The sequence below is a fragment of the Oncorhynchus masou genome, chromosome 29 (assembly GCF_036934945.1).
Source record: "Oncorhynchus masou masou isolate Uvic2021 chromosome 29, UVic_Omas_1.1, whole genome shotgun sequence".
Classification (NCBI taxonomy): Eukaryota; Metazoa; Chordata; class Actinopteri; order Salmoniformes; family Salmonidae; genus Oncorhynchus; species Oncorhynchus masou.
Window position 1 is genome coordinate 99,864,134 of NC_088240.1, and position 23,908 is coordinate 99,888,041.

A 23,908-nucleotide genomic window follows, 5' to 3' on the forward strand; every position below is an offset into this window, starting at 1 on the left:
CGGCCTGGCCGGCCTCACAGTGGGAACCAGGAATAAGTGTCCTACTGCCTGGCCTCACAGTGAGAATCAGGAATAAGTGTCTTACTGCCTGGCCGGCCTCACAGTGAGAATCAGGAATAAATTTCTTACTGCCTGGCCTCACAGTGGGAATCAGGAATAAGTGTCTTACTGCCTGGCCTCACGGTGAGAATCAGGAATAAGTGTCTTACTGCCTGGCCTCACAGTGGGAATCAGAAATAAGTGTCTTACTGCCTGGCCGGCCTCACAGTGGGAATCAGGAATAAGTGTCTTACCGGCCTGGCCGGCCTCACAGTGGGAATCAGGAATAAGTGTCTTACTGCCTGGCCGGCCTCACAGTGGGAACCAGGAATAAGTGTCTTACTGCCTGGCCGGCCTCACAGTGGGAACCAGGAATAAGTGTCCTACTGCCTGGCCTCACAGTGAGAATCAGGAATAAGTGTCTTACTGCCTGGCCGGCCTCACAGTGAAAATCAGGAATAAGTGTCTTACTGCCTGGCCGGCCTCACAGTGGGAATCAGGAATAAGTGTCTTACTGCCTGGCCGGCCTCACAGTGAGAACCAGGAATAAGTGTCTTACTGCCTGGCCGGCCTCACAGTGAGAATCAGGAATAAATTTCTTACTGCCTGGCCTCACAGTGGGAATCAGGAATAAGTGTCTTACTGCCTGGCCTCACGGTGAGAATCAGGAATAAGTGTCTTACTGCCTGGCCTCACAGTGGGAATCAGGAATAAGTGTCTTACTGCCTGGCCGGCCTCACAGTGGGAATCAGGAATAAGTGTCTTACCGGCCTGGCCGGCCTCACAGTGGGAATCAGGAATAAGTGTCTTACTGCCTGGCCGGCCTCACAGTGGGAACCAGGAATAAGTGTCTTACTGCCTGGCCGGCCTCACAGTGGGAACCAGGAATAAGTGTCCTACTGCCTGGCCTCACAGTGAGAATCAGGAATAAGTGTCTTACTGCCTGGCCGGCCTCACAGTGAGAATCAGGAATAAGTGTCTTACTGCCTGGCCGGCCTCACAGTGGGAATCAGGAATAAGTGTCTTACCGGCCTGGCCGGCCTCACAGTGGGAATCAGGAATAAGTGTCTTACTGCCTGGTCGGCCTCACAGTGAGAACCAGGAATAAGTGTCTTACTGCCTGGTCGGCCTCACAGTGAGAACCAGGAATAAGTGTCTTACTGCCTGGCCGGCCTCACAGTGAGAATCGGGAATAAGTGTCCTACTGCCTGGTCGGCCTCACAGTGGGAATCGGGAATAAGTGTCCTACTGCCTGGCCTCACAGTGGGAATCAGGAATAAGTGTCTTACCGCCTGGCCGGCCTCACAGTGAGAATCAGGAATAAGTGTCTTACCGGCTGGCCTGGCCGGCCTCACAGTGGGAATCAGGAATAAGTGTCTTACTGCCTGGTCTGGCCTCACAGTGAGAATCAGGAATAAGTGTCTTACCGGCTGGTCTGGCCGGCCTCACAGTGGGAATCAGGAATAAGTGTCTTACCGGCTGGCCGGCCTCACAGTGGGAACCAGGAATAAGTGTCTTACTGCCTGGTCTGGCCTCACAGTGAGAATCAGGAATAAGTGTCTTACCGGCTGGCCTGGCCGGCCTCACAGTGGGAATCAGGAATAAGTGTCTTACCGCCTGGCCTCACAGTGGGAATCAGGAATAAGTGTCCTACTGCCTGGCCGGCCTCACAGTGGGAATCAGGAATAAGTGTCTGGGAGGTCCAGACGGTACGTACCCGTGTTCATGGTGCGGTCGTGGTCAGTGTGTGTGCGGGTGTCGTTGTGGACCGAGCTGTCCTGAGAGAGGAAGTCTGACGGTTGAATCAGAGGAAACGGTTCCCTCTTCTCTGGAGAGGTGATGACGTAACCAAACGACGGCTGGAGAGAAGAAACAACAACAAACTGGTCAAGTCAGAAGGGTGATGGGGAAAAAAAATCACAGGCTTAAACCCTCAGTGGTAGTCTCAAACATGGCTTCCCTACTGTCCCCTACGCACCGCGGGCAGGTTTCCCGGACCGAGATGAAGCCTCGTATTCCTGAACTAAAAGGACACCAACCCTAAGAGACTGCGTGAATAGTGAAAGAGTAGAGCAGTGACCTGCAGAGCAGCGGCCTGCAGAGCGGCGTCAACAGGACACTGAACAAGTCCCATACCCGTTTGACTGTATCGTCCTCCCGGTCGTCCCCGAGACAGCCCAGGGCCTCAGAGCGCTGCTGGAAGAAGGTCCCTAGAGACAGACGGAGGTAGCTCTGGTTCCCTCTGTCCAGCTCCTGGGACACCTGGCTGGCCCTCATCAGGATGTGGCTGCTGGCTGGGAGTCTCCAGGACGTGTCAGATAGGAAACCTGGACTGGTGGAGGCGGGCTCCATCACCTCCTCTTGCATGAACTGGTTCTCCTTCTCAAACTCCTTCTGGTCTTCTATGATCTTCTCTATGGCGTTACCTGGAACACAACACAGGACAACTCCAGCACACTGCTGATCTGTCTATGGTGTTACCTGGAACACAAAACAGGACAACTCTAGCACACTGCTGATCTGTCTATGGTGTTACCTGGAACACAACACAGGACAACTCCAGCACACTGCTGATCTGTCTATGGTGTTACCTGGAACACAAAACAGGACAACTCCAGCACACTGCTGATCTGTCTATGGTGTTACCTGGAACACAACACAGGACAACTCCAGCACACTGCTGATCTGGACTCTTCCCAACACTGAATGAAGCCATAAGGCACGCGAGGCAGTGCTGTATGGTGAATACAGTCCCTGGTAAATGGGGTTCGGCCCGTCACAACAGCGTAGGGCCAGTCCACCCATTTACCTGGGGTTCGGCCTGTCACAACAGCGTAGGGCCAGTCAACCCATTTACCTGGGACTGTATTTACCATACAACACCGCCAGTCCACCCATTTACCTGGGACTGTATTTACCAGACAGCACCGCCAGTCAACCCATTTACCTGGGACTGTATTTACCAGACAGCACCGCCAGTCAACCCATTTACCTGGGACTGTATTTACCATACAACACCGCCAGTCAACCCATTTACCTGGGACTGTATTTACCATACAACACCGCCAGTCCACCCATTTACCTGGGGTTCGGCCTGTCACAACAGCGTAGGGCCAGTCAACCCATTTACCTGGGACTGTATTTACCAGACAGCACCGCCAGTCAACCCATTTACCTGGGACTGTATTTACCAGACAGCACCGCCAGTCAAACCATTTACCTGGGACTGTATTTACCAGACAGCACCGCCAGTCCACCCATTTACCTGGGACTGTATTTACCAGACAGCACCGCCAGTCAAACCATTTACCTGGGACTGTATTTACCATACAGCACCGCCAGTCAACCCATTTACCTGGGACTGCATTTACCAGACAGCACTGCCAGTCCACCCATTTACCAGACAGCACCGCCTGTCAAACCATTTACCTGGGACTGTATTTACCAGACAGCACCGCCAGTCCACCCATTTACCAGACAGCACCGCCAGTCAACCCATTTACCAGACAGCACCGCCAGTCAACCCATTTACCTGGGACTGTATTTACCAGACAGCACCGCCAGTCCACCCATTTACCTGGGACTGTATTTACCAGACAGCACCGCCAGTCAAACCATTTACCTGGGACTGTATTTACCATACAGCACCGCCAGTCAACCCATTTACCTGGGACTGCATTTACCAGACAGCACTGCCAGTCCACCCATTTACCAGACAGCACCGCCTGTCAAACCATTTACCTGGGACTGTATTTACCAGACAGCACCGCCAGTCCACCCATTTACCTGGGACTGTATTTACCATACAGCACCGCCAGTCAAACCATTTACCTGGGACTGTATTTACCAGACAGCACCGCCAGTCCACCCATTTACCTGGAACTGTATTTACCATACAGCACCGCCAGTCCACCCATTTACCTGGGACTATATTTACCAGACAACACTGCCAATCAACCCATTTACCAGGGACTGTATTTACCATACAGCACCGCCAGTCCACCCATTTACCTGGGACTGTATTTACCAGACAGCACCGCCAGTCCACCCATTTACCTAGGACTGTATTTACCATACAGCACCGCCAGTCCACCCATTTACCTGGGACTGTATTTACCATACAGCACCGCCAGTCCACCCATTTACCTGGGACTGTATTTACCATACAGCACCGCCAGTCCACCCATTTACCTGGGACTGTATTTACCATACAGCACCGCCAGTCAACCCATTTACCTGGGACTGTATTTACCAGACAGCACCGCCAGTCCACCCATTTACCTGGGACTGCATTTACCAGACAGCACCGCCAGTCCACCCATTTACCTGGGACTGTATTTACCAGACAGCACCGCCAGTCAACCCATTTACCTGGGACTGTATTTACCATACAGCACCGCCAGTCAACCCATTTACCTGGGACTGTATTTACCATACAGCACCGCCAGTCCACCCATTTACCTGGGACTGTATTTACCATACAGCACCGCCAGTCCACCCATTTACCTGGGACTGTATTTACCAGACAGCACCGCCAGTCCACCCATTTACCTGGGACTGTATTTACCAGACAGCACCGCCAGTCAACCCATTTACCTGGGACTGTATTTACCATACAGCACTGCCAGTCCACCCATTTACCTGGGACTGTATTTACCAGACAGCACCGCCAGTCAACCCATTTACCAGACAGCACCGCCTGTCAAACCATTTACCTGGGACTGCATTTACCATACAACACCGCCAGTCAACCCATTTACCAGACAGCACCGCCAGTCAACCCATTTACCTGGGACTGTATTTACCAGACAGCACCGCCAGTCAACCCATTTACCATACAGCACTGCCAGTCAACCCATTTACCTGGGACTGCATTTACCATACAGCACTGCCAGTCAACCCATTTACCTGGGACTGTATTTACCATACAGCACCGCCAGTCAACCCATTTACCTGGGACTGTATTTACCATACAGCACCGCCAGTCAACCCATTTACCTGGGACTGTATTTACCAGACAGCACCGCCAGTCCACCCATTTACCTGGGACTGTATTTACCAGACAGCACTGCCAGTCCACCCATTTACCTGGGACTGTATTTACCAGACAGCACCGCCAGTCCACCCATTTACCTGGGACTGCATTTACCATACAGCACCGCCAGTCCACCCATTTACCTGGGACTGCATTTACCATACAGCACCGCCAGTCCACCCATTTACCTGGGACTGTATTTACCAGACAGCACCGCCAGTCCACCCATTTACCTGGGACTGCATTTACCATACAGCACTGCCAGTCCACCCATTTACCTGGGACTGCATTTACCATACAGCACTGCCAGTCCACCCATTTACCTGGGACTGTATTTACCATACAGCACCGCCAGTCAACCCATTTACCTGGGACTGTATTTACCAGACAGCACCGCCAGTCCACCCATTTACCTGGGACTGTATTTACCAGACAGCACCGCCAGTCAACCCATTTACCAGACAGCACCGCCTGTCAAACCATTTACCTGGGACTGCATTTACCATAAAACACCGCCAGTCAACCCATTTACCTGGGACTGTATTTACCAGACAGCACCGCCAGTCAACCCATTTACCTGGGACTGCATTTACCAGACAGCACCGCCAGTCAACCCATTTACCTGGGACTGTATTTACCAGACAGCACCGCCAGTCCACCCATTTACCTGGGACTGTATTTACCAGACAGCACCGCCAGTCCACCCATTTACCTGGGACTGTATTTACCAGACAGCACCGCCAGTCCACCCATTTACCTGGGACTGTATTTACCAGACAGCACCGCCAGTCCACCCATTTACCTGGGACTGTATTTACCATACAGCACCGCCAGTCCACCCATTTACCTGGGACTATATTTACCATACAGCACCGCCAGTCCACCCATTTACCTGGGACTGTATTTACCATACAGCACCGCCAGTCCACCCATTTACCTGGGACTGTATTTACCAGACAGCACCGCCAGTCAACCCATTTACCTGGGACTGTATTTACCAGACAGCACCGCCAGTCCACCCATTTACCTGGGACTGTATTTACCATACAACACCGCCAGTCAACCCATTTACCTGGGACTGCATTTACCATACAGCACCGCCAGTCAACCCATTTACCTGGGACTGTATTTACCAGACAGCACCGCCAGTCAACCCATTTACCTGGGACTGTATTTACCAGACAGCACCGCCAGTCCACCCATTTACCTGGGACTGTATTTACCAGACAGCACCGCCAGTCCACCCATTTACCTGGGACTGTATTTACCAGACAGCACCGCCAGTCAACCCATTTACCTGGGACTGTATTTACCATACAGCACCGCCAGTCAACCCATTTACCTGGGACTGTATTTACCAGACAGCACCGCCAGTCAACCCATTTACCTGGGACTGTATTTACCAGACAGCACCGCCAGTCCACCCATTTACCTGGGACTGTATTTACCAGACAGCACCGCCAGTCAACCCATTTACCAGACAGCACCGCCAGTCAACCCATTTACCTGGGACTGTATTTACCAGACAGCACCGCCAGTCCACCCATTTACCTGGGACTGCATTTACCAGACAGCACCGCCAGTCAACCCATTTACCTGGGACTGTATTTACCATACAGCACCGCCAGTCAACCCATTTACCTGGGACTGTATTTACCATACAGCACCGCCAGTCAACCCATTTACCTGGGACTGTATTTACCAGACAGCACCGCCAGTCAACCCATTTACCTGGGACTGTATTTACCATACAGCACCGCCAGTCAACCCATTTACCTGGGACTGTATTTGCCATACAGCACCGCCAGTCAACCCATTTACCAGGGACTGTATTTACCATACAGCACCGCCAGTCAACCCATTTACCTGGGACTGCATTTACCAGACAGCACCGCCAGTCATCCATTTACCTGGGACTGTATTTACCAGACAGCACCGCCAGTCAACCCATTTACCTGGGACTGTATTTACCAGACAGCACCGCCAGTCCACCCATTTACCTGGGACTGCATTTACCATACAGCACCGCCAGTCAACCCATTTACCTGGGACTGTATTTACCAGACAGCACCGCCAGTCATCCCATTTACCAGACAGCACCGCCAGTCAACCCATTTACCTGGGACTGTATTTACCAGACAGCACCGCCAGTCAACCCATTTACCTGGGACTGTATTTACCAGACAGCACCGCCAGTCCACCCATTTACCAGACAGCACCGCCAGTCAACCCATTTACCTGGGACTGTATTTACCATACAGCACCGCCAGTCAACCCATTTACCTGGGACTGTATTTACCAGACAGCACCGCCAGTCCACCCATTTACCAGACAGCACCGCCAGTCAACCCATTTACCTGGGACTGTATTTACCAGACAGCACCGCCAGTCAACCCATTTACCTGGGACTGTATTTACCATACAGCACCGCCAGTCCACCCATTTACCATACAGCACCGCCAGTCCACCCATTTACCATACAGCACCGCCAGTCAACCCATTTACCTGGGACTGTATTTACCAGACAGCACCGCCAGTCCACCCATTTCCCTGGGACTGTATTTGCCAGACAGCACCGCCTCGGGTGACTCATCGCTTTCTATAAGACTGTTACCAACATATTAAACAACGATTACATCTTTTCATTTAAATGTTATTTGGATTATTTCACAGGAAGAGAAAATCTGGTTGTTAGTGATTTGGGTTACGTTGCTACAGACCCAACCCAGCCGTTAATTATTTCAGCATAGTTTCTATGAAAAAGGACTGTTCATTCGTTCAGGCTGGATGAGGTTCTGGTCGCTTGCTAGCCAGACATTTTTCAGCTGACTCAGTCACGTCAAACATTGAACCTGGAATGACAGGACAGTAGCTGCATTCGTCTGAGCTTGTTTTCTATTGGCATTTACTGGGTAAGTCCATGATGATGACATTGATGCGTGATTTCGCCTGACTCAGAAAAAAGTTATTCTGGGCACCGTTCATGTCTGGTACTAAAGAGAGCTAAATTCCAAAGTGAAACATTGTTTCCGAGGTCAGAAAGGCAGATGCTTGGCTGATACTGACCCCCGGCAATAGCAAACCAAACGCTAAACTGATATTAACCCCCAGCTGTACCAAACTAAACGCTGGAAGAGAGGAAATAATGTGCAAGTTGAGATGGGACAGCAACAGGATATTCTGACGAGGCCCAGCAACATGATATTCTGACGAGGCCCAGTGATCATTTGGGACAGCAACAGGATATTCTGACGAGGCCCGGTGATCATTTGGGACAGCAACATGATATTCTGACGAGGCCCAGTGATCATTTGGGACAGCAACATGATATTCTGACGAGGCCCGGTGATCATTTGGGACAGCACCATGATATTCTGACGAGGCCCAGTGATCATTTGGGACAGCAACATGATATTCTGACGAGGCCCAGTGATCATTTGGGACAGCAACATGATATTCTGACGAGGCCCAGTGATCATTTGGGACAGCAACATGATATTCTGACGAGGCCCGGTGATCATTTGGGACAGCAACATGATATTCTGACGAGGCCCAGTGATCATTTGGGACAGCAACATGATATTCTAACGAGGCACGGTGATCATTTTCAGATGGAACTTAACGGCCAATAGAGCAGGGTTTGGAACGCTGTTCGTTCAATCAGCATTCAGGATCCAAACAAGCTGTTTTAATAATGGATCTTTGGTACCAACGTTACGGTGTGGAACACCAACCCCTAGTTAGAACCAAAATAACAATACACAAATCCTTATTTCCACGTACAGCTAAAATAACAGTTTGACAATAGCCCCTCTACTTACTGCCTGGAACAAAGTCCTCAGCCTGGAACTGGTCTGCTACCTCCGGCAGCTGGTTTCCATCCACCTCCTTCTCAAAGGACGAGTAGTAAGCCAGATCCGTCACCCACTTCCCCTCCTCGTTCTGGTAGACCACACTGTGAGAGGCTGGAACACAGAAACACAGGGAGGACAATGAACCACACAGACCTCGTTCTGGTAGACCACACTGTGAGAGGCTGGAACACAGAAACACAGGGAGGACAATGAACCACACAGACCTGATGGAGACCCTGTTCTATAAACCAGGGTACCAGTGAGGATTTAATACAGCTGGACAACTGACGGGGTCCACCCGGGGGGGGGAAACTGACGGGGTCCACCCGGGGGGGGGGAAACTGACGTTGATCATCAGTGGTCTGATTTCCAGCAGTGTCTCATTACATTTAACAGAGAAAGCATTGAGGTCATGTTTTCGTTGCCTCTGACTGGACACTGAGGCTACCGTGGGAAATTGCGCAGGATAGACCTATTGCGCAATACCCAACACTACACCTGATCAATACTCTGAATGGAAAAAAATGACAGACTATTTTTTATTTAACTAGGCAAGTCAGTTAAGAACAAATTCCTACATATGACGGCCTACCGGGGAACAGTGGGTTAACTGCCTTGTTCAGGGGCAGAACAACAGATTTATACCTTGTCAGCTCTGGGATTAGATTCAGCAACCTTTAGTTAAAGGCACAACACTCTAACCACCAGGCCGCCCGCCTCTCCCCACTACACAGGGAGCCGTTTGGCAACACTTACCACCAGGCCGCCCGCCTCTCCCCACCACACAGGGGGCCGTTTGGGACTTACCCGGTTGGAAGTCCAGGTTACCACCAGGCCGCCCGCCTCTCCCCACCACACAGGGGGCCGTTTGGGACTTACCCGGTTGGAAGTCCAGGTTACCACCAGGCCGCCCGCCTCTCCCCACTACACAGGGAGCCGTTTGGGACTTACCCGGTTGGAAGTCCAGGTTACCACCAGGCCGCCCGCCTCTCCCCACTACACAGGGAGCCGTTTGGGACTTACCCGGTTGGAAGTCCAGGTTACCACCAGGCCGCCCGCCTCTCCCCACTACACAGGGAGCCGTTTGGGACTTACCCGGTTGGAAGTCCAGGTTATCACCAGGCCGCCCGCCTCTCCCCACTACACAGGGAGCCGTTTGGGACTTACCCGGTTGGAAGTCCAGGTTATCACCAGGCCGCCCGCCTCTCCCCACTACACAGGGGGCCGTTTGGGACTTACCCGGTTGGAAGTCCAGGTTATCACCAGGCCGCCCGCCTCTCCCCACTACACAGGGAGCCGTTTGGGACTTACCCGGTTGGAAGTCCAGGTTATCACCAGGCCGCCCGCCTCTCCCCACTACACAGGGAGCCGTTTGGGACTTACCCGGTTGGAAGTCCAGGTTATCACCAGGCCGCCCGCCTCTCCCCACTACACAGGGAGCCGTTTGGGACTTACCCGGTTGGAAGTCCAGGTTATCACCAGGCCGCCCGCCTCTCCCCACCACACAGGGAGCCGTTTGGGACTTACCCGGTTGGAAGTCCAGGTTATCACCAGGCCGCCCGCCTCTCCCCACCACACAGGGAGCCGTTTGGGACTTACCCGGTTGGAAGTCCAGGTTATCACCAGGCCGCCCGCCTCTCCCCACCACACAGGGAGCCGTTTGGGACTTACCCGGTTGGAAGTCCAGGTTACCACCAGGCCGCCCGCCTCTCCCCACTACAGAGGGAGCCGTTTGGGACTTACCCGGTTGGAAGTCCAGGTTATCACCAGGCCGCCCGCCTCTCCCCACCACACAGGGAGCCGTTTGGGACTTACCCGGTTGGAAGTCCAGGTTATCGGGGCAGTGGTTCCAGTCGCTGTCAGAGTGCGAGGAGTCCTCCTGTTGGAAGCTCTGAGAGAGGTACTTCGCTTCCAGAGAGATGTAGAGGAGATCCTTCTCACCCCGACTCGTGTCTGACAGGCCAGGAGGACCAGGAGGTGCAGAGGAGTCCCCACATGGACCTCCTCTTGGCCCCAGGGCAGCAGGCCTCCCCCTCCCATCCTCCTCTTCATCACTAAGCGAAGGAAGCACCTGGTACAGAAGGAGAAAACTCACTAACATCGTACAATTGTGTAGCTTTACCATAATTTAACTAGGAGATGTTGGGATTCTTGAAATGTTTAACCCCGAGGGGCAGCATGTCCTTTAACCCCGAGGGGCAGCATGTCCTTTAACCCCGAGGGGCAGCATGTCCTTTAACCCCGAGGGGCAGCATGTCCTTTAACCCCGAGGGGCAGCATGTCCTTTAACCCCGAGGGGCAGCATGTCCTTTAACCCCGAGGGGCAGCATGTCCTTTAACCCCGAGGGGCAGCATGTCCTTTAACCCCGAGGGGCAGCATGTCCTTTAACCCCGAGGGGCAGCATGTCCTTTAACCCCGAGGGGCAGCATGTCCTTTAACCCCGAGGGGCAGCATGTCCTTTAACCCCGAGGGGCAGCATGTCCTTTAACCCCGAGGGGCAGCATGTCCTTTAACCCCGAGGGGCAGCATGTCCTTTAACCCCGAGGGGCAGCATGTCCTTTAACCCCGAGGGGCAGCATGTCCTTTAACCCCGAGGGGCAGCATGTCCTTTAACCCCGAGGGGCAGCATGTCCTAAATGTACTGGTTAACCCAGAGGGGCAGCATGTCCTTTAACCCCGAGGGGCAGCATGTCCTTTAACCCCGAGGGGCAGCATGTCCTTTAACCCCGAGGGGCAGCATGTCCTTTAACCCCGAGGGGCAGCATGTCCTTTAACCCCGAGGGGCAGCATGTCCTAAATGTACTGGTTAACCCAGAGGGGCAGCATGTCCTTTAACCCCGAGGGGCAGCATGTCCTAAATGTACTGGTTAACCCAGAGGGGCAGCATGTCCTTTAACCCCGAGGGGTAGCATGTCCTAAATGTACTGGTTAACCCCGAGGGGCAGCATGTCCTTTAACCCCGAGGGGCAGCATGTCCTAAATGTACTGGTTAACCCCGAGGGGCAGCATGTCCTAAATGTACTGGTTAACCCCGAGGGACAGCATGTCCTAAATGTACTGGTTAACCCCGAGGGGCAGCATGTCCTAAATGTATTGGTTAACCCAGAGGGGCAGCATGTCCTTTAACCCCGAGGGGCAGCATGTCCTTTAACCCCGAGGGGCAGCATGTCCTTTAACCCCGAGGGGCAGCATGTCCTAAATGTACTGGTTAACCCAGAGGGGCAGCATGTCCTAAATGTACTGGTTAACCCCGAGGGGCAGCATGTCCTTTAACCCCGAGGGGCAGCATGTCCTAAATGTATTGGTTAACCACTAGGGGCAGCATGTCCTTTAACCCCGAGGGGCAGCATGTCCTAAATGTACTGGTTAACCCCGAGGGGCAGCATGTCCTAATGTATTGGTTAACCCCGAGGGGCAGCATGTCCTAAATGTACTGGTTAACCCCGAGGGGCAGCATGTCCTAAATGTATTGGTTAACCCCGAGGGGCAGCATGTCCTTTAACCCCGAGGGGCAGCATGTCCTAAATGTACTGGTTAACCCCGAGGGGCAGCATGTCCTAAATGTACTGGTTAACCCCGAGGGGCAGCATGTCCTAAATGTACTGGTTAACCCAGAGGGGCAGCATGTCCTTTAACCCCGAGGGGCAGCATGTCCTAAATGTACTGGTTAACCCAGAGGGGCAGCATGTCCTTTAACCCCGAGGGGCAGCATGTCCTAAATGTACTGGTTAACCCCGAGGGGCAGCATGTCCTTCAACCCCGAGGGGCAGCATGTCCTAAATGTATTGGTTAACCCCGAGGGGCAGCATGTCCTTCAACCCCGAGGGGCAGCATGTCCTAAATGTACTGGTTAACCCCGAGGGGCAGCATGTCCTAAATGTACTGGTTAACCCCGAGGGGCAGCATGTCCTTTAACCCCGAGGGGCAGCATGTCCTTTAACCCCGAGGGGCAGCATGTCCTTTAACCCCGAGGGGCAGCATGTCCTAAATGTACTGGTTAACCCCGAGGGGCAGCATGTCCTAAATGTATTGGTTAACCCCGAGGGGCAGCATGTCCTTTAACCCCGAGGGGCAGCATGTCCTTTAACCCCGAGGGGCAGCATGTCCTTTAAACCCGAGGGGCAGCATGTCCTTTAACCCCGAGGGGCAGCATGTCCTTTAACCCCGAGGGGCAGCATGTCCTTTAACCCCGAGGGGCAGCATGTCCTTTAACCCCGAGGGGCAGCATGTCCTAAATGTACTGGTTAACCCCGAGGGGCAGCATGTCCTAAATGTACTGGTTAACCCCGAGGGGCAGCATGTCCTAAATGTACTGGTTAACCACTAGGGGCAGCATGTCCTAAATGTACTGGTTAACCACTAGGGGCAGCATGTCCTTTAACCTCGAGGGGCAGCATGTCCTTTAACCTCGAGGGGCAGCATGTCCTAAATGTACTGGTTAACCACTAGGGGCAGCATGTCCTAAATGTACTGGTTAACCCCGAGGGGCAGCATGTCCTAAATGTACTGGTTAACCACTAGGGGCAGCATGTCCTTTAACCCCGAGGGGCAGCATGTCCTAAATGTATTGGTTTGTCAGTGTACCTGAGAGAGGTGGAAGCTGCTCTGTGTGGTCTGGAGGTGAGAGGTCATGTCCTGGGGTCTCCAGTGTCCAGCACCAGTCCTCAGATATATAGAATCCAAGAAACCCTGACCCTCCCCTGCCACCGTAGACTCTGTACTGTCCATGGCATCCTGCAGAACCAAACCCCCCCCCACACACACACATTAATGGAGGTGACAAGATTATCCAAGTGTCTGTTGTATGTAACAAGATCAGTCCAGGTGACCGTATTAAGTCCGGTAAATAGAACAGGACACGGGGTAGTGGGCGGCCAGGAGTTTTTCCTGACAGTGTGACCTGACCTGGAGGAACTCCTGGCCTCTTAGGTACAACTCCTGCCACGTACAGTCTGTTGTAATGGAGAAGGGCCAACAGAAGACTCACCAGCGCCTCCTGTCGGTCTAAGGCCATACTCCAGTTGACAGGGGACATCCTCTGGGGCCCAGCGCTGGTCTCTCCAGTCCCCACCGGCCCCACGCGGTCACCCATCACGCTGCCCCGGCTCAGCCCCAGTAGAGAGTGAGGGTCCTGGGCATTCTCTCCCGGCACGCTGGCCCCCAGGATCCCCAGGCCCCGCAGCACATCGTAGGTGGTCTGGGCCGAGGAGGACAGGGGTAGAGCGGACACGCCATCGTTCCCTCCCTCCTCACTCCCACTGCTCCCGTCTCCTCCTCCTCCTGGCGAAGGACAGATGACTGGTCACCAACATCCACTCAGAGGTCAGCACGTTCATATAAGGAAATCAGTCAGATTAGCGCCTAATGAATTGATTTAAACTATCTGTTGGTCAGACACCTTGAAAATAAAAAAGGTAGAACCAGGAAACCAGTCAGTATCTGGTGGGACCCCCTCATGCAGCGAGACATCTCCTTCACATAGAGTCGACCTGCCTGCCGACCCACCAGGCTGCCTGCCGACCCACCAGGCTGCCTGCCGACCCACCAGGCTGCCTGCCGACCCACCAGGCTGCCTGCCGACCCACCAGGCTGCCTGCCGACCCACCAGGCTGCCTGCCGACCCACCAGGCTGCCTGCCGACCCACCAGGCTGCCTGCCGACCGATTGTGGCCTGTGGAATATTGTCCCATTCATTCTTCAACGGCTGTGCGAAGTCGGTGGATATTTTGGCGGGAACTGGAACACGCTGTCGTACACGTCGATCCAGAGCATCCCAAACAACAATGGGTGACATGTCTGGTGATTATCCACACCATGGAATAACTGGGACATTTTCAGCTTCCAGGAACTGTGTACAGATCCTTAAGACACGGGGCCATTCATTATGCTGAAACATGAGGATGGATGAGGACAACAGACCTCAGGATCTCATCACGGTATCTCTGTGCATTCAAATTGCCATCGATAAAACGCAATTGGTGTTCGTTGTCCGTAGTTTATGCCTGCCCATACCATAACCCCACCATGGGGCACTCTGTTCACAACGTTGACATCAGAAAACCGCAAACCGCTCACCCACACAACGCCATCCACGCTGTCTGAGGTTTTGAGGCAAGTTGGACAAACAGTCAAATTCTCTAAAATGGCATTAGATGCAGCTTATGATAGAGAAATGAACATTCAATTATCCGGCAACAGCTCGTGAAGATTTCTGCAGTCAGCATGCCAATTGTAACCTTCCTCAAAACTTTAGAGATCTGTGGCATTGTGTTGGGTGAGAAAACTGCACATTTTCCAGTGGCCTTTTATTGTCCCCGGCACAAGGTGCACCTGTGTAATGGTCATGATGTTTAATCAGCTTGTTGATATGTCACACCTGTCAGTTGGATGGATTATCTTGGCAAAGGAGACATGCTCACTAACAGGGCTGTAAACAAATGTGTGCACAGAATTAGAGAGAAATAAGCTTATTGTGAGATAAATAGTATTCTTGTGAGTATGGAACATTCCTGGGTTCTTTTATTTCAGCTCATGAAACATGTTCTATTTTTGTTCAGTGCATGTTACCTGTTACAGTGTTGATGACTTGGCCCTCCGCAGAGTATCGGTGTTCTAGCCCAGGTAGAGGGTTACGCCCAGAGAAAACTTCTTCGTCAGAGCTGCCTCCCTCCAGCCCAGGTCTGAAGCTGGAACGGTAGCTCTCCCCCACCTAACCCAGACAGACATCATGACCTCTGGTCTGACAGGCTAAAACAGGGCTGTGTTCAGTAGGACTATTTGGGAGAAAACATTTTGAAAACATCAACTTATCAAATATTGATCGATTGAAAATGATTCGTACATTGTGTTTAGTAACGTTGTTCGTGCTTTGTGTTTTCTACTGAAAACCACCAAGGTCAACCAGAAGCAGTGAGATGGAGAAACAGACAGGGACATTATCATACCAGCTGTCGGGAGGTGCTGGACAGCAGGAGTCTGTGTCTGGTAGAAGTGTGTCTCCGAGCTGCCTCCAGCTCCTCCTCAGTGTCCTCCTCATCACTGCCGGGACACGAGTCCATCCCTGTAGCAGCCAGCCGTACGTCTGGCATCCGGAAAGCCTCAGGACAGGACAAACAATCCAATCTTAGTGAAACCAGGCTGAAATACAATACTAATATACTGTTTAGTTTGTACAGGAAGATGAATAAAGAATACTAGATGTGAACAAGATCCATAGGCTGACAGAGCTGCTCTTAGTCTTCATTAATAAGGTTTCAATATACCAGTGTTTTCCACTACATAGGAATAGCCAACCAAATAGAAGACGTAGCCAACCAGGGCCCCCCCTCACCCCCGAGCCAGAGACGTAGCCAACCAGGCCCCCCCTAACCCCCGAGCCAGAGGCGTAGCCAACCAGGCCCCCCTCACCCCCGAGCCAGAGGCGTAGCCAACCAGGCCCCCCCTCACCACCGAGCCAGAGGGGTAGCCAACCAGGCCCCCCCTCACCCCCGAGCCAGAGGCGCAGCCAACCAGGCCCCCCTCACCCCCGAGCCAGAGGCGCAGCCAACCAGGCCCCCCCCTCACCCCCGAGCCAGAGGCGCAGCCAACCAGGCCCCGCCAGAGCCAGAGGCGCAGCCAACCAGGCCCCGCCAGAGCCAGAGGCGCAGCCAACCAGGCCCCGCCAGAGCCAGAGGCGCAGCCAACCAGGCCCCGCCAGAGCCAGAGGCGCAGCCAACCAGGCCCCGCCAGAGCCAGAGGCGCAGCCAACCAGGCCCCGCCAGAGCCAGAGGCGCAGCCAACCAGGCCCCGCCAGAGCCAGAGGCGCAGCCAACCAGGCCCCGCCAGAGCCAGAGGCGCAGCCAACCAGGCCCCGCCAGAGCCAGAGGCGCAGCCAACCAGGCCCCGCCAGAGCCAGAGGCGCAGCCAACCAGGCCCCGCCAGAGCCAGAGGCGCAGCCAACCAGGCCCCGCCAGAGCCAGAGGCGCAGCCAACCAGGCCCCGCCAGAGCCAGAGGCGCAGCCAACCAGGCCCCGCCAGAGCCAGAGGCGCAGCCAACCAGGCCCCGCCCAGCCAGAGGCGCAGCCAACCAGGCCCCGCCCAGCCAGAGGCGCAGCCAACCAGGCCCCGCCCAGCCAGAGGCGCAGCCAACCAGGCCCCGCCCAGCCAGAGGCGTAGCCAACCAGGCCCCGCCCAGCCAGAGGCGTAGCCAACCAGGCCCCGCCCAGCCAGAGGCGTAGCCAACCAGGCCCCGCCCAGCCAGAGGTGGTCGTAATTTGTGGAATCTGGGAAATCCTCCTGCCTTGATTCCATCCAAAACACTAAATTATTCAATACTTCAAGTTCACCCCCCAGATTGGAAGCATTTATGCTATTGTGCAGAAAGACATGACTTTACAATTTAAATTACTGAACATGAATTCAGTGTATTGTTAGTTTGAAAATATGATCAGGATTAAGAACAATAAAACTAACATTTAATCGATCTTCTTTGATATTGACCATAACCTGTTGGTGGGGGAAACTTGTGTTTTCGCTTTTCAACCCCAGCTCTGAATCCACAATATGGCATTCTTTAATGGAAGCTTCTCTAAAGTAAAACAGTGTGGTGTACCGCAGGGCAGCTCTCTAGGCCCTCTACTCTTGTCTATTTTCACCAATGACCTGCCACTGGCATTAAACAAAGCATGCTGATGATTCAACCATAAATGCAGCTAATGAAGTCACTGAAACCCTTAACAAAAAGCTAATCTGTTTTGGAATGGGTGGCCAGTAATAAACTGGTACTCTTGGCTAAGAGTTGAGGAAAGTGGCATTCACTTCTTGTTTTTATAATAAACATTAATGCGTTGAAAATTCCAAATTGTTAGCATAGTCAACTTACACACAGATCTGACAAACACACATACCCCCCAGCAGACATGCCACCAGGGGTCTTTTCACAGCCCCCAGGTCCAGAACAAATTCAAGGAAACATACAGTATTATACAGAGCCATGAGTGCATGGAACTCCCATCTTATATCGCAAGTGAACAGCAAACCTGGTTTCACAAAACAAATGACGCGACGCCTCTCCTCCATGTGAAATACATGTTGTATGTACTGACATGTACCTGATGGATAAACACACTACATGTTAAGGTTTTTACATGTATGTAAATAGTAAATTATTTTGTCTGTCACGTCTGTCAGACCTCTGTAAGACTAGCTAGTGTCTTTGTCGGCTAACGGGGGATCTCAATAAATCAAAAAATTATACGTGGGCTAATTAAAACATTTTCAATACATGTAGTTAATTCCATACTAAAGGTCAACTCATGGTTGAATTCTGTTTTAATGCCTGGATTCCGTGAGGGCCCTAATGATCATACAGGGACCAGAATAAGGCTCTCCACACAGGGACCAGAATAAGGCTCTCCACACAGGGACCAGAATAAGGCTCTCCACACAGGGACCAGAATAAGGCTCTCCACACAGGGACCAGAATAAGGCTCTCCACACAGGGACCAGAATAAGGCTCTCCATACAGGGACCAGAATAAGGCTCTCCATACAGGGACCAGAATAAGGCTCTCCATACAGGGACCAGAATAAGGCTCTCCATACAGGGACCAGAATAAGGCTCTCCATACAGGGACCAGAATAAGGCTCTCCATACAGGGACCAGAATAAGGCTCTCCATACAGGGACCAGAATAAGGCTCTCCATACAGGGACCAGAATAAGGCCCTCCACACAGGGACCAGAATAAGGCTCTCCACACAGGGACCAGAATAAGGCTCTCCACACAGGGACCAGAATAAGGCTCTCCATACAGGGACCAGAATAAGGCTCTCCACACAGGGACCAGAATAAGGCTCTCCACACAGGGACCAGAATAAGGCTCTCCACACAGGGACCAGAATAAGGCTCTCCACACAGGGACCAGAATAAGGCTCTCCATACAGGGACCAGAATAAGGCTCTCCACACAGGGACCAGAATAAGGCTCTCCATACAGGGACCAGAATAAGGCTCTCCATACAGGGACCAGAATAAGGCTCTCCATACAGGGACCAGAATAAGGCTCTCCATACAGGGACCAGAATAAGGCTCTCCACACAGGGACCAGAATAAGGCTCTCCATACAGGGACCAGAATAAGGCTCTCCATACAGGGACCAGAATAAGGCTCTCCACACAGGGACCAGAATAAGGCTCTCCACACAGGGACCAGAATAAGGCTCTCCACACAGGGACCAGAATAAGGCTCTCCATACAGGGACCAGAATAAGGCTCTCCATACAGGGACCAGAATAAGGCTCTCCATACAGGGACCAGAATAAGGCTCTCCACACAGGGACCAGAATAAGGCTCTCCATACAGGGACCAGAATAAGGCTCTCCACACAGGGACCAGAATAAGGCTCTCCATACAGGGACCAGAATAAGGCTCTCCACACAGGGACCAGAATAAGGCTCTCCATACAGGGACCAGAATAAGGCTCTCCACACAGGGACCAGAATAAGGCTCTCCATACAGGGACCAGAATAAGGCTCTCCACTACCTACTGCCGTGCAGTGATGATTCACAATCTACATCAAATGTTATCATTTATCTGCAGATAATAGCAAAAAAAAGCCAAATGAACAGCTGTCAGCGATGCGGGAAGCTAGACTGACTGACAGTGAGGATAAAGTGAGTGACTTTGGACAAGAGTAGAGGACCTAGAGAGCTGCCCTGTGGTACACCACCCTGTTTTACTTTAGAGAAGCCAAATGAACGGCCCTGTCAGCGATGTGATTTCGGGAAGCCAGACAGACTGACAGTGAGGATAAAGTGAGTGACTTTGGTCTTGTCTGACAAGCCCCGACATCCCAGGAAAATAACCCTAGACAATCCTTTGGTTTACTTGTCCAGATGTGGCACAGTGGACATTTAACCAGCTGTCAATCACAGCACACCTAGTCAACACTGGCTGCTCAACTGTCAATCACAGCACACCTACATTTACATTTAAGTCATTACATTTAAGTCATTTGGCAGACGCTCTTATCCAGAGCGACTTACAAATTGGTGAATTCACCTTATGACATCCAGTGGAACAGCCACTTTACAATAGTGCATCTAAATCATTTAAGGGGGGGTGAGAAGGATTACTTATCCTATCTTAGGTATTCCTTAAAGAGGTGGGGTTTCAGGTGTCTCCGGAAGGTGGTGATTGACTCCGCTGTCCTGGCGTCGTGAGGGAGTTTGTTCCACCATTGGGGGGCCAGAGCAGCGAACAGTTTTGACTGGGCTGAGCGGGAACTGTACTTCCTCAGTGGTAGGGAGGCGAGCAGGCCAGAGGTGGATGAACGCAGTGCCCTTGTTTGGGTGTAGGGCCTGATCAGAGCCTGGAGGTACTGCGGTGCCGTTCCCCTCACAGCTCCGTAGGCAAGCACCATGGTCTTGTAGCGGATGCGAGCTTCAACTGGAAGCCAGTGGAGAGACTGGAAGCCACTGGCTGCTCAACTGGCAATCACAGCACACCTAGTCAACACTGGCTGATCAGCTATCAATCACAGCACACCTAGTCAACACTGGCTGCTCAGCTGTCAATCACAGCACACCTAGTCAACACTGGCTGCTCAGCTGTCAATCACAGCACACCTAGTCAACACTGGCTGCTCAACTGGCAATCACAGCACACCTAGTCAACACTGGCTGATCAGCTATCAATCACAGCACACCTAGTCAACACTGGCTGCTCAGCTGTCAATCACAGCACACCTAGTCAACACTGGCTGCTCAGCTGTCAATCACAGCACACCTAGTCAACACTGGCTGCTCAACTGTCAATCACAGCACACCTAGTCAACACTGATCAGCTGTCAATCACAGCACACCTAGTCAACACTGGCTGATCAGCTGTCAATCACAGCACACCTAGTCAACACTGGCTGCTCAGCTGTCAATCACAGCACCCCTAGTCAACACTGGCTGCTCAGCTGTCAATCACAGCACACCTAGTCAACACTGGCTGCTCAGCTGTCAATCACAGCACACCTAGTCAACACTGGCTGATCAGCTGTCAATCACAGCACACCTAGTCAACACTGGCTGCTCAGCTGTCAATCACAGCACCCCTAGTCAACACTGGCTGCTCAGCTGTCAATCACAGCACACCTAGTCAACACTGGCTGCTCAGCTGTCAATCACAGCACACCTAGTCAACACTGGCTGCTCAGCTGTCAATCACAGCACACCTAGTCAACACTGGCTGCTCAACTGTCAATCACAGCACACCTAGTCAACACTGATCAGCTGTCAATCACAGCACACCTAGTCAACACTGGCTGATCAGCTGTCAATCACAGCACACCTAGTCAACACTGGCTGCTCAACTGTCAATCACAGCACAGTAAATAGCCTACTATACTCCACTACTCCGCATGGCTGGCTGCGAGAAACTCGAGAAAATAAAATAAATGTGCCAATAAAACCTATAATGACGCCAAGAGGTTCCAACTCATCGTTACCACATGACATGAGACGTGGAAATGACGTGGAAAGAAATGAGACCGCAACCGACAACGGCGCACACAAACTGGACGAGGGACAATGGGTCAGGCGCCTGTCCTAGCGACAGATCTCTAGGAGATTCTTATTGTTCATTCTAACGGGGGAGGGCTTGACGGACAAGCGAACTTTTATAAAAAAGTATCTCAGTTAATGAGGTGGAAAACATTACCAGCTGAAAATAAGTCTGTAACCGGCTGATTAGTCAATGCTAAATGGGAGACAGTCTGCCCGCCCGACTGCCCGCCCGTCCGACTGCCTGCCCGCCCGCCTGCCCGTCCGCCCGCCCGTCCGCCCGCCCGCCTGCCCGACTGCCCGCCCGTCCGACTGCCCGTCCGTCCGACTGCCCGCCCGACTACCCGCCCGTCCGACTGCATTCCCGACTGCCTGTGAAGTAATTAAAGTAATAGTGTCATGGAGGAGTTGTATCCACCTGATCATAGTCATCCAGGAACTGGTATCTGTTCTTCTGTGGTTCTGTAGAGCCGGGCTGAGATGAATAGTCTTGGTTGGCTGGCTGGTCCTGAAAAGCAATACAATATTATTATTAATGAAATATAATATAAAATATAAATAACAGATGTGTCGAGACGAGAGGGGGAGAAAGCAGGAAGAGAGAGAGAGGAGAGACAGCAGGAAGAGAGAGAGGAGAGACGAAGAAAGCAGGGAGAGAGAGAAGAGAGGGGAAGAAAGCAGGAAGAGAGAGAGGAGAGACGAAGAAAGCAGGAAGAGAGAGAGGAGAGACGAAGAAAGCAGGAAGAGAGAAGAGAGGGGAAGAAAGCAGGAAGAGAGAGAGGAGAGGGGAAGAAAGCAGGAAGAGAGAGAGGAGAGGAGAAGAAAGCAGGAAGAGAGAGAGGAGAGGAGAAGAAAGCAGGAAGAGAGAGAGGAGAGGAGAGACAGCAGGAAGAGAGAGAGGAGAGGGGAAGAAAGCAGGAAGAGAGAGAGGAGAGGGGAAGAAAGCAGGAAGAGAGAGAGGAGAGGGGAAGAAAGCAGGAAGAGAGAGAGGAGAGGGGAAGAAAGCAGGAAGAGAGAGAGAGGAGAGGGGAAGAAAGCAGGAAGAGAGAGAGGAGAGGGGAAGAAAGCAGGAAGAGAGAGAGGAGAAGAAAGCAGGAAGAGAGAGAGGAGAAGAAAGCAGGAAGAGAGAGAGGTTGCCTTACAGCATCAGGTATCTCTTGTCCCTCCACCCGTCCTCTCTGCATGGCAGGGTTCACCAGATGGTTTAAATACAGGTCCAGATCTTCATCCTGCAGGTCGTTCACGTCGACATCGTCATCTGGGGATCAAACAGATCAATAATCAATAAAACGACAAAAACAACACACAGCTATAACCCCCACCAGAGAGGTGTCCAGACACAATACACAGCTCTAACCCCCACCAGAGAGGAGATGTGTTCAGACACAATACACAGCTCTAACCCCCACCAGAGAGGTGTTCAGACACAACACACAGCTATAACCCCCACCAGAGAGGTGTTCAGACACAATACACAGCTCTAACCCCCACCAGAGAGGTGTTCAGACACAATACACAGCTATAACCCCCACCAGAGAGGTGTTCAGACAACACACAGCTATAACCCCCACCAGAGAGGTGTTCAGACAACACACAGCTATAACCCCCACCAGAGAGGTGTTCAGACAATACACAGCTATAACCCTCACCAGAGAGGTGTCCAGACAATACACAGCTATAACCCCCACCAGAGAGGTGTTCAGACAATACACAGCTATAACCCTCACCAGAGAGGTGTTCAGACAACACACAGCTATAACCCCCACCAGAGAGGTGTTCAGACAATACACAGCTATAACCCTCACCAGAGAGGTGTTCAGAAAGGTGAACGTTCACAGCGTTGTAGATAGAAATGAAATGCATAGAGCTGGCCCAATTTCCTATTCCTTTTGACAACAAAACCCCCCCCATGTCTGTTCTACACTATCCATTTCTATGTGAATGGTCAGTAATGCTGCATCTTCCTGAATAAGCCTCATGCTGTGCTATGAAAGGGGTGGGGCCTCACCTGTGACATCACTGTTCATGCTGTCCACAGACATGAGCTTCTCATTGGCCAGGAAGCTGGAGACACTCCCACTGAAGCGGTCGCTGTCGGCTCCGTCACTGGCCAGACTCTGGTCATCCACGGTGCCTGGGAGGGATCCGACCTGGATCACAGAGACAGAATTACAACTACATTCTGGTATCATGTACTGGACCCCAAAGGGGAGGCTACCACCCATACTGGACCCCAAAGGGGAGGCTACCACCCATACTGGACCCCAAAGGGGAGGCCACCACCCATACTGGACCCTAAAGGGGAGGCCACCACCCATACTGGACCCTAAAGGGGAGGCCACCACCCATACTGGACCCTAAAGGGGAGGCCACCACCCATACTGGACCCTAAAGGGGAGGCCACCACCCATACTGGACCCTAAAGGGGAGGCTACCACCCATACTGGACCCT

The 23,908-nt window shown here is 52.4% G+C and overlaps 1 protein-coding gene across 1 annotated transcript in view; it reads right to left on the reverse strand.

The window, feature by feature from the left end:
* The window catches only part of LOC135519877 (uncharacterized), a 134,555-nt gene that overhangs the window by 80,903 nt on the left and 29,744 nt on the right, over positions 1 to 23,908 (reverse strand). Inside the window, exons 17-27 of the mRNA XM_064945078.1 lie at positions 23,465 to 23,606; positions 22,599 to 22,714; positions 21,875 to 21,964; positions 15,874 to 16,026; positions 15,497 to 15,638; positions 13,917 to 14,209; positions 13,514 to 13,663; positions 10,744 to 10,999; positions 8,896 to 9,039; positions 2,176 to 2,465; positions 1,757 to 1,898 (exon numbers count right to left, since the gene is read on the reverse strand). Coding sequence (XP_064801150.1) covers positions 1,757 to 1,898; positions 2,176 to 2,465; positions 8,896 to 9,039; positions 10,744 to 10,999; positions 13,514 to 13,663; positions 13,917 to 14,209; positions 15,497 to 15,638; positions 15,874 to 16,026; positions 21,875 to 21,964; positions 22,599 to 22,714; positions 23,465 to 23,606 — 1,918 coding nt within the window. The remainder of the gene's footprint in view (positions 1 to 1,756; positions 1,899 to 2,175; positions 2,466 to 8,895; positions 9,040 to 10,743; positions 11,000 to 13,513; positions 13,664 to 13,916; positions 14,210 to 15,496; positions 15,639 to 15,873; positions 16,027 to 21,874; positions 21,965 to 22,598; positions 22,715 to 23,464; positions 23,607 to 23,908) is intronic.